Source organism: Centruroides sculpturatus, unplaced genomic scaffold, assembly GCF_000671375.1.
Source record: "Centruroides sculpturatus isolate CEXI.00-Female unplaced genomic scaffold, Cexi_2.0 scaffold114, whole genome shotgun sequence".
NCBI lineage: Eukaryota > Metazoa > Arthropoda > Arachnida > Scorpiones > Buthidae > Centruroides > Centruroides sculpturatus.
The window spans coordinates 941,179-956,086 of NW_019384417.1; the positions used below are offsets into that span (position 1 = coordinate 941,179).

General features: G+C 29.5%; 1 protein-coding gene across 1 annotated transcript in view; it reads right to left on the bottom strand.

Moving 5' to 3' along the window:
• The window catches only part of LOC111619223 (E3 ubiquitin-protein ligase HECTD1-like), a 202,998-nt gene that overhangs the window by 93,776 nt on the left and 94,314 nt on the right, over window positions 1–14,908 (bottom strand). Inside the window, exons 13-17 of the mRNA XM_023360909.1 lie at window positions 9,132–9,307; window positions 9,014–9,037; window positions 3,086–3,226; window positions 2,764–2,910; window positions 9–112 (exon numbers count right to left, since the gene is read on the bottom strand). Coding sequence (XP_023216677.1) covers window positions 9–112; window positions 2,764–2,910; window positions 3,086–3,226; window positions 9,014–9,037; window positions 9,132–9,307 — 592 coding nt within the window. The remainder of the gene's footprint in view (window positions 1–8; window positions 113–2,763; window positions 2,911–3,085; window positions 3,227–9,013; window positions 9,038–9,131; window positions 9,308–14,908) is intronic.

Sequence of the window (14,908 nt, forward strand, 5' to 3'; positions counted from 1 at the left end):
GATCTTACCCATCTAATGTAGATTTTTTGGAAAAACATTTTCTAAATATTCTCACTCTTTTCTTCAATAACTTATTGGAATGACAAACAAGACTTGTACCTTCATCATAACTCTAATAATAATAAGAAATCATAATCTTTGAAATTAATAGAATTTGATTTCAGAATTTTGAAAAGCATAAAATAGCATAGTATCAATGTAAATTTTCAGATAAAATTTATCACTTTATAAATATACTATCTTTATAGTAGAATTGGAGAATGCACACTTGTACACTTTGTTGTTATAACAAAAATTGAGTATTTTAAACCATCTCATTTAATAATAAAGTTTAAAAAGGGAAAAAAAACAAATTCGTGCACTATATATCAACAGTAAAACATTAGCATTATTTTTTAAATAATGCTAATGTTAAACATAGTAGTAATGTTAAACATAATGTTAAAAAGTAAAACATTAGCATTATTTTTTAAATAATGCTAATGTTTTACTGTTGATATATAGTGCACACATTTGTTTTTTTTTCCTTTTTAAATTTTTACAAAATTTGTAAAAAATTTGTAAAAAAAATAATAATAAAATATTAATATTTAGTTTTATTCTTTACATTTATATTTTTACAAAGAAGCAAAACTGATTTCTTAATTTAATGTTCACTGTTATCACAGTAGTAGTAAGAGATACAATTGTTAAAACTTTTTTCATATAATACATTAAAAATGTTATGTATCTAATGCATTTGTATTTAGTACACACTTGAATTAAGCATACAAAATGCATTTTCTATTTCTAATTAATTTTGATTAGATATATCTAATTGGCTTCTAAGGTAAAGAAGATTACAGCTACTCTTTGCTAATTTAGTCATGTTGAACATAAAAATTTTTATACTGCCTGTATTTTTTGTATCATGTACAAATTTCCTTCACTAATAGAAATATTTCAAATTATTTCATATACTTCTTATGAAGAAGTAATTTAATGTGCCAAAGTGTAAATGTTCAAAGAGAAAGATTCCATCCAAGGCAGAAAAAAAATTCATTATAAAAAATTATTAAAAGCTTGATTCATTCAAGAATGTTGCTATTTGAGGTAAAATTGTCTCATCAAACAATTTGTCAAAATATTAAATAAAAATAAAGACTGTTTCAAGTACTGTATTTTCCCTCCAAAAAATTTAGGTGATTAACCTGCAATGTTAACTGACTGCTAATACAAATTTTCTTAAAAATATCAGTTAATAATAAATCAATACTATACTACGACAGTAGCATATTAATTCATAGGCCAGTTATCTTTAAAAACAACAGTAATAAAATAAAAAGCATTTTTAATTTGGTAAGAGAAAATATTTATCTAGTCAACTGACCAGTTAAAACAAGCTTGTAGAAAATATTACACTATAAAATCTACAGTCTATATTCATCTTCAACAGCTTTAATTTATTTGAGAAACAACATAATTTTTCTTAAATCAATTTTCCCTTATCCAATTATCTTGTAAATTGGCAAGTTCATTATTTATAGATAACATTTCCAAGAGAAACAAAATAATCTTTCAAATAATTAGAAATAAAGATGAGAAATGAACAGGAATTTACAAATCAAAAAATTTATGCAGATTTCAGATATTGCAAATTGAGGTTGCACATTGGAAAACTTTAAAACTGAACTTCAATAATAATTTAATGAGACATAGTATTTAAAGATTTTGTTATTTATAAATAAATTTATGTTTTGAAAGTAACTATACTGTTAATATACTAAAATATCAGATGCCATAATAGTTGCTTTTGATAAAACTGGGCACTGATTTTCTAGTTGTGTTACTTCCAGAAGATAATACAGTAGAGCGTCTATTATCCGAATCAATTGGGGACTGGGGTTGTTCGGAAAATCGATATTTCAGATAACCGATTATGTACGAAAAAATATATTAATTTATCCCATGTTGAAATTTTTCTCCGTTGCGTGTCACTTCGCGTTGAATTTTTGTCGATGTTAAGCCTAACGAAGACTATTGTATCGTTAAAAAATATTTTTTTATTTTGTACGAACAAAATAAATATATTGAAAAATATAAAAACAATAAAAAATTATACTTCAGAAGTTAATTTAGTATCAAAAACGTAAAATATTTGAGTAGCCCAAGACATAGCCAAAGATTGCAGTGCCACAGCACTGGCGAAAATTTAAATTTGCTGACTGGAATTCTTTCGGATAATCGACGTCTACTGTATCTGACAAGGAAACCCTTTCAGGCAGTGCTTTAGAGAATGGACCTGACTATGGTCTTCCAACATTCTTCAAAAAAAAGCATCTGAAGATCTTGTCTGCTACTGGAGATTGAACAAGGACATTGAAAAATAAATGTATATAATAATGCCTTTTGTTAGTAAAAAGTTTAATAGTTTTCTGTTTCTCCATCCATGCAAATCTGAGAACTTATTAATCCAACAACATATTTTCAGGCTTCTTTTGCACTATATAGCTTGAGAAAATTCAGCTTTTAGATATTTGATTATAAAGACTCAGGCTTGGCTGCTATTATAATAAACATGTAATATTTCAAGAAATCAAGCTCTTTTTAAATATTAATAAAAGACATTCTATGGAATGTATAAATTATGTATAGTATGAAATAGGTACGTTATTAGTAAAAATGTAAGAAAATTTTTATACTTATTTCGAATAATTATTTCTTTTAAAAATATAAAATTATATTTGTAATTAAATTAAATCAATCATAAATATTAAAACTCACATGCTTTCCTAATAATTTCAATAATGCTTGAACTAATCCACTACTATGTAATTCATAAGCAGAAACAGCTCTTTCATCTTGTAAAAGAGAAGCAAGTTCTTCCAAAGCACCTTCTAGCATTTTTTGCCATTTCTGCCATTCATTAGGCTATAAAAACAATAAAAAAAATTAATGTTGACTTTTAGTTTACCACTAATCTAATATAATTCTAACCTTTTTCCAAAAATTGTAGTTCATTTTTAAAATTTTGTATTAATTTAACTGTTTTTTAAATTCAGTTTAATTTCTGTTTTCAAATCACAGAAAAAATCTTGATACTTACATGTTGAAAATTAGAAGACTGTTTGTGACAAGCCCATTCAATTTGTGCTACTATTGTACATAATTTAGCCACAATTCCTCGAGGTTGTGCTTGAGCCGATTTAAAGTTGTTATCATATATTTTTCTTGCCTGAATTTTTACCTATAAATTAAAAATAATAATAACATAAAAAAATTTAAATAATAAATTTAACAAAAAATTTATAAGAGTAAGTCAAAAGGTAATAAGCCAAACATCAGAACTACTTTGTATTTAATACATAAACAACAGTCACAGGAAACATTCAAGCATTTGTCCAATTGTGAAACAAAACATTCAATGGTTTAAGTCAGGATTTCCCAACGAGGTCAGTGTTGATCTCTTAGGGGTCAATGAAAGCTTGAGGGGGAGGGGAATTGATAAAACTTTGCAAAATATAAAAACATTTTTTTTTTTAAATATTTAAAATTTTACATTTTTTGCTCTTAAATAAATGTAAGAAAATGTCTTTTAAAAATTNACTTATTGAACTCTATTATATGTACAGTATATATATAATATAAACAGTTTTTAACTTTATTTTTTCAAGATGAGACATATCAAATTACTTTCCATAGGTTAGATGATGTTAATTAAGTATTATATAATATAAACAGTTTTTAACTTTATTTTTTCAAGATGAGACATATCAAATTACTTTCCATAGGTTAGATGATGTTAATATAGTATTATATAATATATAGTACATAATATTGAAGGAGTTGGTTGAAAAGATTGGCTCTGTGAATGTTAATTATGTTCCTGTGACTAAAGAATGTAAGACATCAGTTTTTTTTTTATTTGTACAAGGCATGTTTTTTAAGTAAGTACCGTTTTGATATTAAAAAAACACAACTGCAATTTTTAAAATAATTTTATTCTTACATGAAAGCCTGTACCTTAATCTACTTTTCAACATAATTTCCTCCAATATGAAGGCACTTTTCTATATCATACAACCAGCTTCTGAATTCCATCCTCATAGAAACCTGCCGCCTGATTTACCAACCACTGCAGCTTGGAGTTTTGACATTGTTGTAGCGCTAACTGCTTACATGCCTTTTCAAGTGGAGGAACAAGTGGTAATCACTAGTCGCTAGATCAGGGCTATATGTAGGGTTGATCAACTTGTTCCCAACTATATGATGTAATAAGATCTTGAGTTCATTAAGCCACATGTAGATGGGTATTGTCATGAAACAAAACAATCCCCTTACTGAGCTTGCCACGCTTTTTGTTTTGGATAATAAAATCATAAAGCATCTGTTTTCTCAAACTTTTGCAACAACTTTCTGCACCAAGTCTTCAGTAATGACAGACAGTCGCCCACTACGTTCCTTGTCATGGACATTACTACAGTTAACTTTAAATGCTCTAACCCATTTTCTTACCATTCCATTGCTCATAATATTTTTTCCATACACCTCACTAATATGCTGATATGTGTCAGCCACTTTCACATCTTTTGCATTAAAAAAATCGAATCCCCGTGCTACTTCACAATCGGTGGGATTTTCAATTGTCTGAGGCATTTTAAACACACACAAACAAATATAAAACGAATGAATGTCCGTAATTGCATCTGTGGCTAGCCAACAGATGTAGGTACTCAGCGCACATTCACAGAACACCAACCATAGCACTGCAGCAGTCCTACTTTAAAACAGTACTTACTTAAAAAACACGCCACGTATTTAGTCTTCAATTTATAATACTTTATGTAATAAAGATGATAGCTGTACTCCAAACTGTAAACAACAGTCTACAATACTCTGAAAATTAGCAAATAATAGTGCTCTAAACACTTTTCTACTAGAAGCAGAATGATAACTTCTCCATAAAATTCCTCTTCAAATAACAAAAACCTTTAATCACTTTTGTCAAAATGTTTAAAAGTAAGCTTTGATTATTATTTATGGAGAACATAAAACAAATTAAATTGAAAATGAAAGAAAAACACATTGCAACAGACTTAATTAAATTTACATGAAGATTAAATGAAGATAAAAAATGACATAACCTAAATAAATTAAATTGAAAAAATTATGATCAAAATTAATAAATTTTAAATCACCCATGTAAACTAAAATAATAAAATTGAAGTCATAAATTACATACAGTAATCAATATAAAATATAAAAATAAACAGCTGAGAACCAAACCTTGCAGTATACTACAGGAAAAAATTCACAAAATTAAAACCTCTAGTTTTTATTTTACAAATACATACAATAATTGTTCAACCAAAAAACACTTGCTTGATAGATATCATTGGAAATTATTTTGATATACAAGAGGTTAAAAGTGATATAAAACATGTATTTGATTTTGTTATCCAAATAAACTACATAACCATCTTTCTTGTTTTCAAAACAATTTAAAATTTCAACTTGACTTTTATTCAAATTAAAAATTGTACAGTAGAAACAAATCCAACAATGTTAAAAATGTTTCAATAAATAATCATACAAACATATCTGAAAGATTGTCATCATAACAGAGAAAATGAAAATATATACATTTGTTTTCTTCAAAAGAATTTGATATTGTGTCATTCTATGTTTACAGGACATCTGGATCATTACTTTTTGCTAACCCTTATATATAATAAGCCAAAACAGTCAGTTATAACATTACAATAAGTACATTTAATAAATGGATTAATAATTACTTTAACTATATAAACTCAAAGTGTTATAAGCTTCAATTTTTAAAAATGAAAATATTTCAAAAATGTCATTTAAAAATGTTTTAAACTAGAAATTATTCAAAAAATTTACAGGATCCATACAGATAACTCCATCTGTGATTCCCTGACTAATTATGACATTGTTCCCTAATCTATTAAGGTCTATGAATTTCTCCTTTCCATTATGTAATATTTGGCCAAGTCTAGCCCATTTTGCACACAATTATATAAATTTTTTTATTAAAATATACTTTATTCACATCTTACAAAAAACTTCACATAAAATCAATTACATAATTAGCTACAACATTTCTACATCATATAAAAAATGTCATGGTTTTATTTAAATTAACTTGTAAATTTTATTTAAATAAGAAAAAGATTTGCATCATAAAATCAAATTTTCTTAAAGTGAGGAGGCAGGAAATTCAAAATAATTTAAACAAAATAAACCATGCACTCCATGAGAGGGAGAAATTGCTTATTGGTGCTATATTTGATGTAGATCAGGACCCATTCAAAGTCATTACATTTCTTCCAATCCCTCCCTGAAACTTATAATGAGTGGCAAAATTTTCGTGGAAAAGTGGATCATTGTCGATAGAGTTTTTAAAAACCCGACTTTAACTCTATGGTGATATTTTGGTATACAGTGGTATCGTACTTAATCCATTCCAGGTGCACATCTGTTAAGTGAAAAGTCCATTATATGAAACGCATTTTCCCATAGAAATACATGTTAAAACATATAATTTGTTCCGCAGCATAAAATAACTGTACTGTACCATAAAAAAATGAAAATGGAGCAGTCACCAATTATGCCAGGTAGTCAGATGTTGTGAGAAGGAGGAGATGGAGGAACACTTTCTTTACACATTCATACAGATACAGACTTTGTACACATTTCAGCAGGTCTCTTTTTATTGTTTTTTAATCGGAGTCAGATTCAGGAGAGGCTATCGGAGCTTGCAGGGTCATCTCCTCTTGTTCCATGCTTTGTTTTTTGGCAGCTTGCTTCTTGAAAAACATGTCCAAGGTTGTCTGTTTCTCTCTCTTCTTCAACACCTGTCGGAAATCAAGGGTGTCATTGTAGAGATCATTGATCCTGTTGGCCTCAGCTCTATTTGGATAATGAGTGTTGGTAAACTCCTTAACCTCTCCCCATTTGACAAGGAAGTTTTTGTCAACTTTTACTCCTTCTGATGATTTCTTGCTTTGTTTCAATTGAAATCACCTTTCTGTTTTTTTTAGAAGCCATGATTTGCACAACACTTGAATAAATGTAAATACCCTGCACTGAGGTGATGTACATAATAAACAAGGGAGCAAGCCGAATCCCAACGGAAGCTCTGTACTTCAGATATACTAATAATATATTTTAATTATACTAATATGTTATAAAAATAGCAGATTGTCATTGGCAACGGCAAAAGAGTGCAAACATCATTTGCACTTGTTCGCAGAAAGACCGTTGTTCACCTCACATAACTGCCGAACAGAAAGTCCGTTGTTCGCAGCATCCGTTATACAAGGCACCACTGTACTTCCAAAAAATGTGGATTTCCAAAATTCCATCTGAAGATAAAAATTTGCAGTTAGAGAGAAGACATATCACAGATCATCAATCCATCAAAATTGTCAGGATTATTATCTCCACATACTGTATGTGGCCAACAGTGAAAAATACAATAAATAAAAATACATGAATTGCATGACATCCACCATGCAGTCCAAAATATCCTGTATACAATATCATTAAGCCAACTGACAACTCTTTACCTGTCCCATAGCATCTACTGATTGCAATGGGTTAACCAAATGTCTCATTCATCAAAAAATTGGGAGAGTTGTGTATAGGATCCAGCTGCAATCATTTAAGGCATAAAGCTGTCTTTGTGTTATTAGAGGAAGGATAAAATGTAAATGAATGAAGTCTTGATGGTTATCACAAGTCAATATCTATTGGTTCAGGTGGCGGAACTTTGAAATATTGTCAGAGTTGATGAGCTCAGTTTTCTTATGCTCTCTATACAATCTGCATCATTCGGCATTAGTCAATTTGGACTTTTCTGATTCCTTTTAAACTTTTATTTCCAATGATATGAACAGAAACTTAAGAAATGTTTATTTCCTTTGTAATTTCTCCTAAATTATGAAAATTTTCTTCAACTTGCACACTTATTAGCTTTACATATTCTATTTTATCAGTTATTATTGCTAAATAATATTGCAGATCCTGTCATTCTGTACAAATCAACACCAATTTCAACAACTTATTTTTTTCTTTGCAATCCAAAGTTATACACTGCCCAAATGCCATGTGGCATTATCATTTTCATTGTTCACGAGCAACCACAAACCCCCCTCACAACTGCATACCCCACTACCCACCATTTTAAATACAAACATAAACCTTCTATCCAACAAAATTTTAATTGTTAGATCATCATTTATAATTTTCAAGGTGTAAGAGCAACAAATCTTGCCATTCTTTTGGCCGTTCCAGTTTTGATAGACCCCCCCCTCTATGCCAAACCAAATTTAAAGACATATTCAGGTCAAAAAATGCAAGAGCAACAGATGGATTCCATGGTATTTGCTAATTCCCTGACTTTCTCTGACATTTGATGCCATTCCCTGAATTTTCCCGCTAAAAATCTTATTCCCCAACTTTCCATGTCTGTATGGGTCCTGAATTTAGTCATTAAGATAAAAATGTTATTCATAAAATGTATATATAGCAAAAGTTTCTTGAGATTTATGAACTTCTTAAAATTGCAATATAACTTCACAATCAAGCAACTCAAAATAGGTTTAATTTCTAAAATGATATGATTAAAAGCACTGAATTTATATGTTATTTTTGGGTTATTCATCCATCACAAACATTTTCAGAATAAATTTGATCATTAAACTCCAATTAATATAATGATGATGACTAGTTGCATCTTTAAAAAAATCTTTGAAATATGCTAAATTTTTAAAAATTATAAAATTATAATATAATTANAAAATTTAATGTGATTTTAAAAACTAATGGAAAGAATATTTCTGTTAAAAATAATGAAATAATCACTGAAAATGTTTTAAAGTTCAATATAAATTTTTAACTCCTATGAAACAAATAGAGATAAAGTAAAGTAATTTATCTCATATTTGATTCTTAAAGGAAACAGTTATTCCATATGGTTTTAATAAGAAAAAAAATTGTAAATACTGACTTCATTCTTTATCTTTTCTTGTTCCTAAATCATTCAAAAATATAAAAAGTATACAAAAAAAACCCATAACTTAATAGGTATTAAAAGATTATAATACAATAAATTACAATAAATTTACCTGCTGTCCATCTGAGTTATGAATACATATTTCGCCTTCTCGCCGGCAAGAAAGTGACCAATTTCCAACTACTAAACGTGTTGTTCCAGGACATGATAATATTGGTTGACTAAGTGTAGTGGGTTTTACTTGACTTCTTGCTCGCTGAAGTTTTTCTAAAAATTCTCCACGATTTTCTTTAAAAAATCAAAATAATTTTAAAATTTAAACAGTTTTTTTATTTTTATAATATCTTAATACTATGTAAATTAATATTTTGATATTACTATACCATCTCATAATAGTTATCTTAGTATAAATACAACATGTAGATGAAGTTGAAAAGCATAGCTAATAATTTTGAAATCACATTTGGTATTAGCAAAACTACATATGTAGATTTTTCTCTTTTAATAACTCCAAATTTTAAAACAATAACTAATTCCAAGATATTTTATTAAAAACTTTATTATTAAACTCTTGTAAATACTTGAAAGTTTCAAGTCAATAAAATACAATAGAACGTCGATTTTCCGAATCAATTGGGGACTGGGGTTGTTCATATAACTGATATTTCGGATAACCGATTTGTGTACGAAAAAATAGTTTAATGTATCCGATGTAAATTTTTCTCCGTTGCGTGTCGCTTCGCGTTGAATTTTCGTCGATGTTAAGCCTAACGAAGACTATTGTATCGTAAAAAATTATTTTTTTATTTTGTACAAACAAAATAAATATATTGAAAAATATAAAAACAATAAAAAAATATACNAAAGAGAATGTGAAATTTCTGAATATCACAAAAAAGATTGTTCGCTTGCATTCTTTAGACACATTTCTTAACTCTGCTTCAAGCATGAATCGTGTTCTGGTAGCAATGTAGCAAAAGAATTAAAAACAGTTTTAAGTGCAAGAAACCCTTGGTAAATTGGAAGCCTGCCAAACCAAGATGTTTTAAGGTGCCCAAGCCAAGTTGTTTCAAGAATATAAACTTTACAAAATTTGAAATTGAATGAAAAATGAAACAGAAAAGTCTGGATGACAAATTATGACAAAGTAACTGGAACAGCTGAACAAGAAAATGTTGTGCCAAAATAGGAAACTGCTTTTTGAAAATGCTGCATCACATCCATACAGAGGATGTGAAAAGAGAAAGAAGGTAAAAATGACAAAAGTTAGTGAATAATATGAAAAATGTTAGTGCATTGGAAAGCATTATTTCTACTAATTATGGGTGTAAAGTGCACATGCTTCCTACAAACTGATGTAAACAGACACACAAAGCAAACTCCCACAATAGCAAGTTAGTCAACATAAAAAGTTTTACTATGTCATAATAAAACAGTGCAGTCAAACTGATTTTAAAAACTCACCATACAATATTAAGTTTTTGGCATCAATTGACTGCAACTGCAAAAACTTCAAACAAAAAATTTTTGCAGTTGCAGTCAATTGCAAAAACCAATGAAAATCTATTGTGTCCTTTAAGACAGAGCAACACATCAATCATAACAAAAAAAAAATATCTGTTAAGAAAGGATGTCTGCTTTAGAGAAGTTTCACTGTACAGTACATATTTACAAATCAAAACATTATCTAAATATCAGTTAAGTTAAATTAATTATTTTAGTTAATTAATTGAATAAATTATTTGTTTAATGTCTATAGAAGAGCATTTTCTTAAAATTTGAGGAATGCGTTCAAGAAATATGACAAAAATCTAAATTTGCAATTGATAAACTATTACATCTATGGAAAAAAAATGGTTTTCACAAAATTTACTAGATCATCATATCATTCTAGTAAATTAGAATTTATAATATAAATTCTAATTTACTAGAACATATTTATTATTATATAAATACATACATTAAATGATTATTCTTATTTTTTGGGACATGAGTGTATTAAAATATATGTATATATTTATTTATTTCATATTCATGTCCAACAATAAAAGTAATCATCTGATCTTAACAAAAAACAAAAAATAAACTAAGCATCAGTAAATTTTTATGAACATTTCCAGACAATAAATACCTATTAATAAGCCCTACTATCACTATTACCTAAAAATAGAATACAGTTGAATGTTCCATTAAAAATCATAAGTTTATTCAAAGTATGCAGTTTCCACAAATACAGAAATAGCATGGCATTGTTTCTGTTAAGGTTAACTACTGACAATGGTTACTGTTTTACTGTATGACTGACAGATAAAGATACCATGATGCCAGATAAAGACACCATATAAATGTGATGATACAGAGGCTGTTTTTTTTTTTTTTGAAAAAGAGAAGCTTTAAAATTTTTCCCCTTTTTTCCATCCAGTTCCGACAGAATAAGAACAGGAGAATATCAAATATTAACATAACTGTCAAAAAGACATCAACCCACAAAATTAGCACAAATATGTTATACCAGTTGACTGTCAAATGTGAGAAAGTTGATGATTAACTTACTTTAAAGCAGAAAACCTATAAACAATTGCTAACAAACAATCATGTCAGCGCTACCAAACAAACGGTCACCTGATCAGGTTCCCATGCTAAATACCCATATAATGACAGCATGCCCTACTGTTGGGGTGATCAGTCCCTGAGGAGTAGACTTGACTTGGTGAATTGTGACTTTGTCTTTCCCCCCACTCCCATCCAGATATGGGTCATCCGGAAATTACCTTGACTAGACCCATGATCATCTTACCAACATCGAATGAACAGGATCCAGAAACCAAGTATCAAGGTATTATACTCTCGATGGTAAACTCTCTCTCTCAATCATTTAGCATACGAGTTAGGGCCATTAGTAATAATTATAAATGCCTGTAGTCTACGTCATTGACCTGTAGTGGTAGTAATGCATAACTATAATTGTATCCGTTGCTTGTATATTGTATCTTATATTTTATTTTTCTATTAAACTTGTTGAATTTTAAAATGGTTGCTCTCACTCATGTATCGCCAATGCCCTATTGACTTACTCAATGCGATCTCCCTACTTGACGTTTTGTCCTCCTAGCCATCCAAGTGACAACATGAGCAGTCTTCAGCAGACCATCACCATTAAAAGAGGTCTTGAGTTTGACTCTCTCTTTACCACCTGGTTTCTCACAGACAATTTTATGAAAAAAATAATTATTGGAAGACTAGGAGCAAGCCACTCAAGAACAGATGTACCCAAGGCTCTGAATGTATTGCAGTGTCTTATTTAGACTTTCGGCCAGATTTCAAAGAGCAATTGCTGAATGTCAACCAGGAAGTGAATGTCTAAGAGTTACTGCCTATAAACAGGACCAATATTTAACATTAATAGCATGTAACAAAAAATATCTGGTAGACATGTTTACCATATATACCAGATAGTTACTACTATGGCAACTGATATTAACAACAAACTATTTACAGGAATCTTCAAGCAAATGGTATTTTTGCCTTATGCCAAGTACATTGTGTTCCATTGACTCCTGTGCACAGAAAAGCCAATTTAAAATGGTGCCAAAAACATTGACATTAAACTTTGAATGAATGGGACAATGTTCTCTTCGTCGTCTAAGTACAGTCTACAAAATGATTGGCTAAGTCAGGGATGCTTTTTTTTCATAAAGAGCCATTTTTAGAATTATATTTACCAAAATAATACAGCTGCAAGTCAGCAACTTGAAATATGAAATATAGATTTTTGAAAACTGAACCTAAAAAGTTGAGTTTATGAGTTTATTTGTGCTTTGCTTAAATGTGCTGTAATAGAATACACTGCAATTCAATTATTTATCATCAATGTTACAATAGCCATAATTATAATTATAAAATATTATTATTAATTAAAGTAAAAAATAAGTGATTTTAAACATTCTTACATATAAATTAACATTTTTCTTCAGTCAAACAGTATGCTGAGATTTCAAATATATTATAATATTACCTTGTATGAATAAAAAAGTTAAAATAGAGAACTTCATAAAAAATAAGAACAATATATGGTTTCTAATGAGATTTTTGTTGCTGAATTTCTCGAGAAAGTTTGTCAAAATTCAGTAAATATGATGTTACTTTTATTTTCAAACAAGACATCAGACTCACACTGTTCAGCTGATTTCAGACCATTTATGCTGTGCAGCAAAAATAGATTTCTGTCTCTCTAAATTTTCTAATTCACTTTTAAGATTTACAAATTTTGAACTCCACATTTCCTTGATTTTTAAATCTGCTAGTTCTAGTTGAAAAACTGCTTGATCAATATCACTAAAAGGTGAAAAATTCAAATTGGTAGAATTAATTTCAAGTGGTTTCAATAAAAATGATAAGGTTGCTTTTTCCTTTCTAAACTCTTTAAATCTCTCACCAAATTCCGATTTCATATTTATCACTATTTGTACAAAATGTGTTAAATCTATTGAAATATGATCCTGTTGATATTTCTTCAACACAGGAAAATGTAGCAATGTGCCTTTCTCTAAGTCTGCAATAAACAAACAATTTTGTTCAAAAGCAAGTACTTCTAAAAGCAAAATAGCTGTATTTCCCTTCCTTTGAAATTTCTTGTTTAGTGTGTTTAACTGTGAGGTCATGTCCACCATAAAATAAAATTTTTGTAACCAATCGTGATTATTGAGCTAAACGTATTTGAGATCTTTTTGGTTTAAAAATAATTTTATTTCTTCAATGCAAACACCAAATCACATTAACACTGCTCTTCTAAAAAGCCACTTTACTTTATTGTGTAAAAGACGATCAGAATATTGGCTATTGACTTTGTAAAAAGTTCACAAAATTGCTGATGATATAGTGGTCTTACCATTATTTTGTTCGCAATTTGTACAACCAAGTATGTAACTAATGTTATTTTCTTCGGAAAAGTTTGCAAACAAACCTTTCCAAAGGAAGTACCTCTTGATGGATTATTCAGTGAAAAGAAAAACGTCATGCAAAATTTGTTTTTTAAACATAGAAACAAAACCTTTCTTTTCACCTTTCATACTTGGTGCTCCATCAGTTGCAATTGATAATACGTAGTACGATCCAAAAGTTTGGGGACTTGGCATAAAATTCCTTACCCTAAAAAGTTTATATTGCCGATGCACAACCACCTTCAAAATAATTACCTTGGGCGACGATACACTTTTTTCCAGTGGTCGTATAACTTCTGGAAGCACTGCTGGAAGCCATTTTTTTGAAACCTCCCGTAAGGCCTCCTGCGATGCTGCTCTCACCTCATCTGATGACACAAAACAGCATTAAATAAATAACACCACGTTTCATCATCTGTTATGATGTGGTTCAAAAATGATGGATTCTTATTGGCTTTGTCGATTAAATCATCCGATATTCTCATTCGTTCTTCCCTTTGTTCAGAAGTCAAAAGTCGAGGGACAATGTGCTGAGACACTCGGTGCATGTTAAGATCTTCCGTTAAAATATGCTGGCAACTAGTCTTTGATAAGTGAGTAGCCGCAGCGATTTTTTCAAGAGTTTGGTGACGATCTTTGCGAACACATTGACAGACTAACTCAACATTTTCCTCGTTCCGTGAAGTCGAAGATCGGCCAGAGCGTTCATCGTCTGCGATGGGATTCTTGTCCCATTTTAAAACGCCGATGCCATTCGTACACCTTCGATTTCGCCATGGTAGAATCACTGTACACCTTTCTTAACAATTTTAAAGTCTCCGTAGGTGTTTTACCTAAACGCTGACAAAATTTAATGTTGCAGCGCTGTTCTTGAAACTTCATTTTTATTACGTCGCAAAACAAAGGTAACTATCTCCGGAAGAAAACAGCAGCACTCGCGATTTAATTA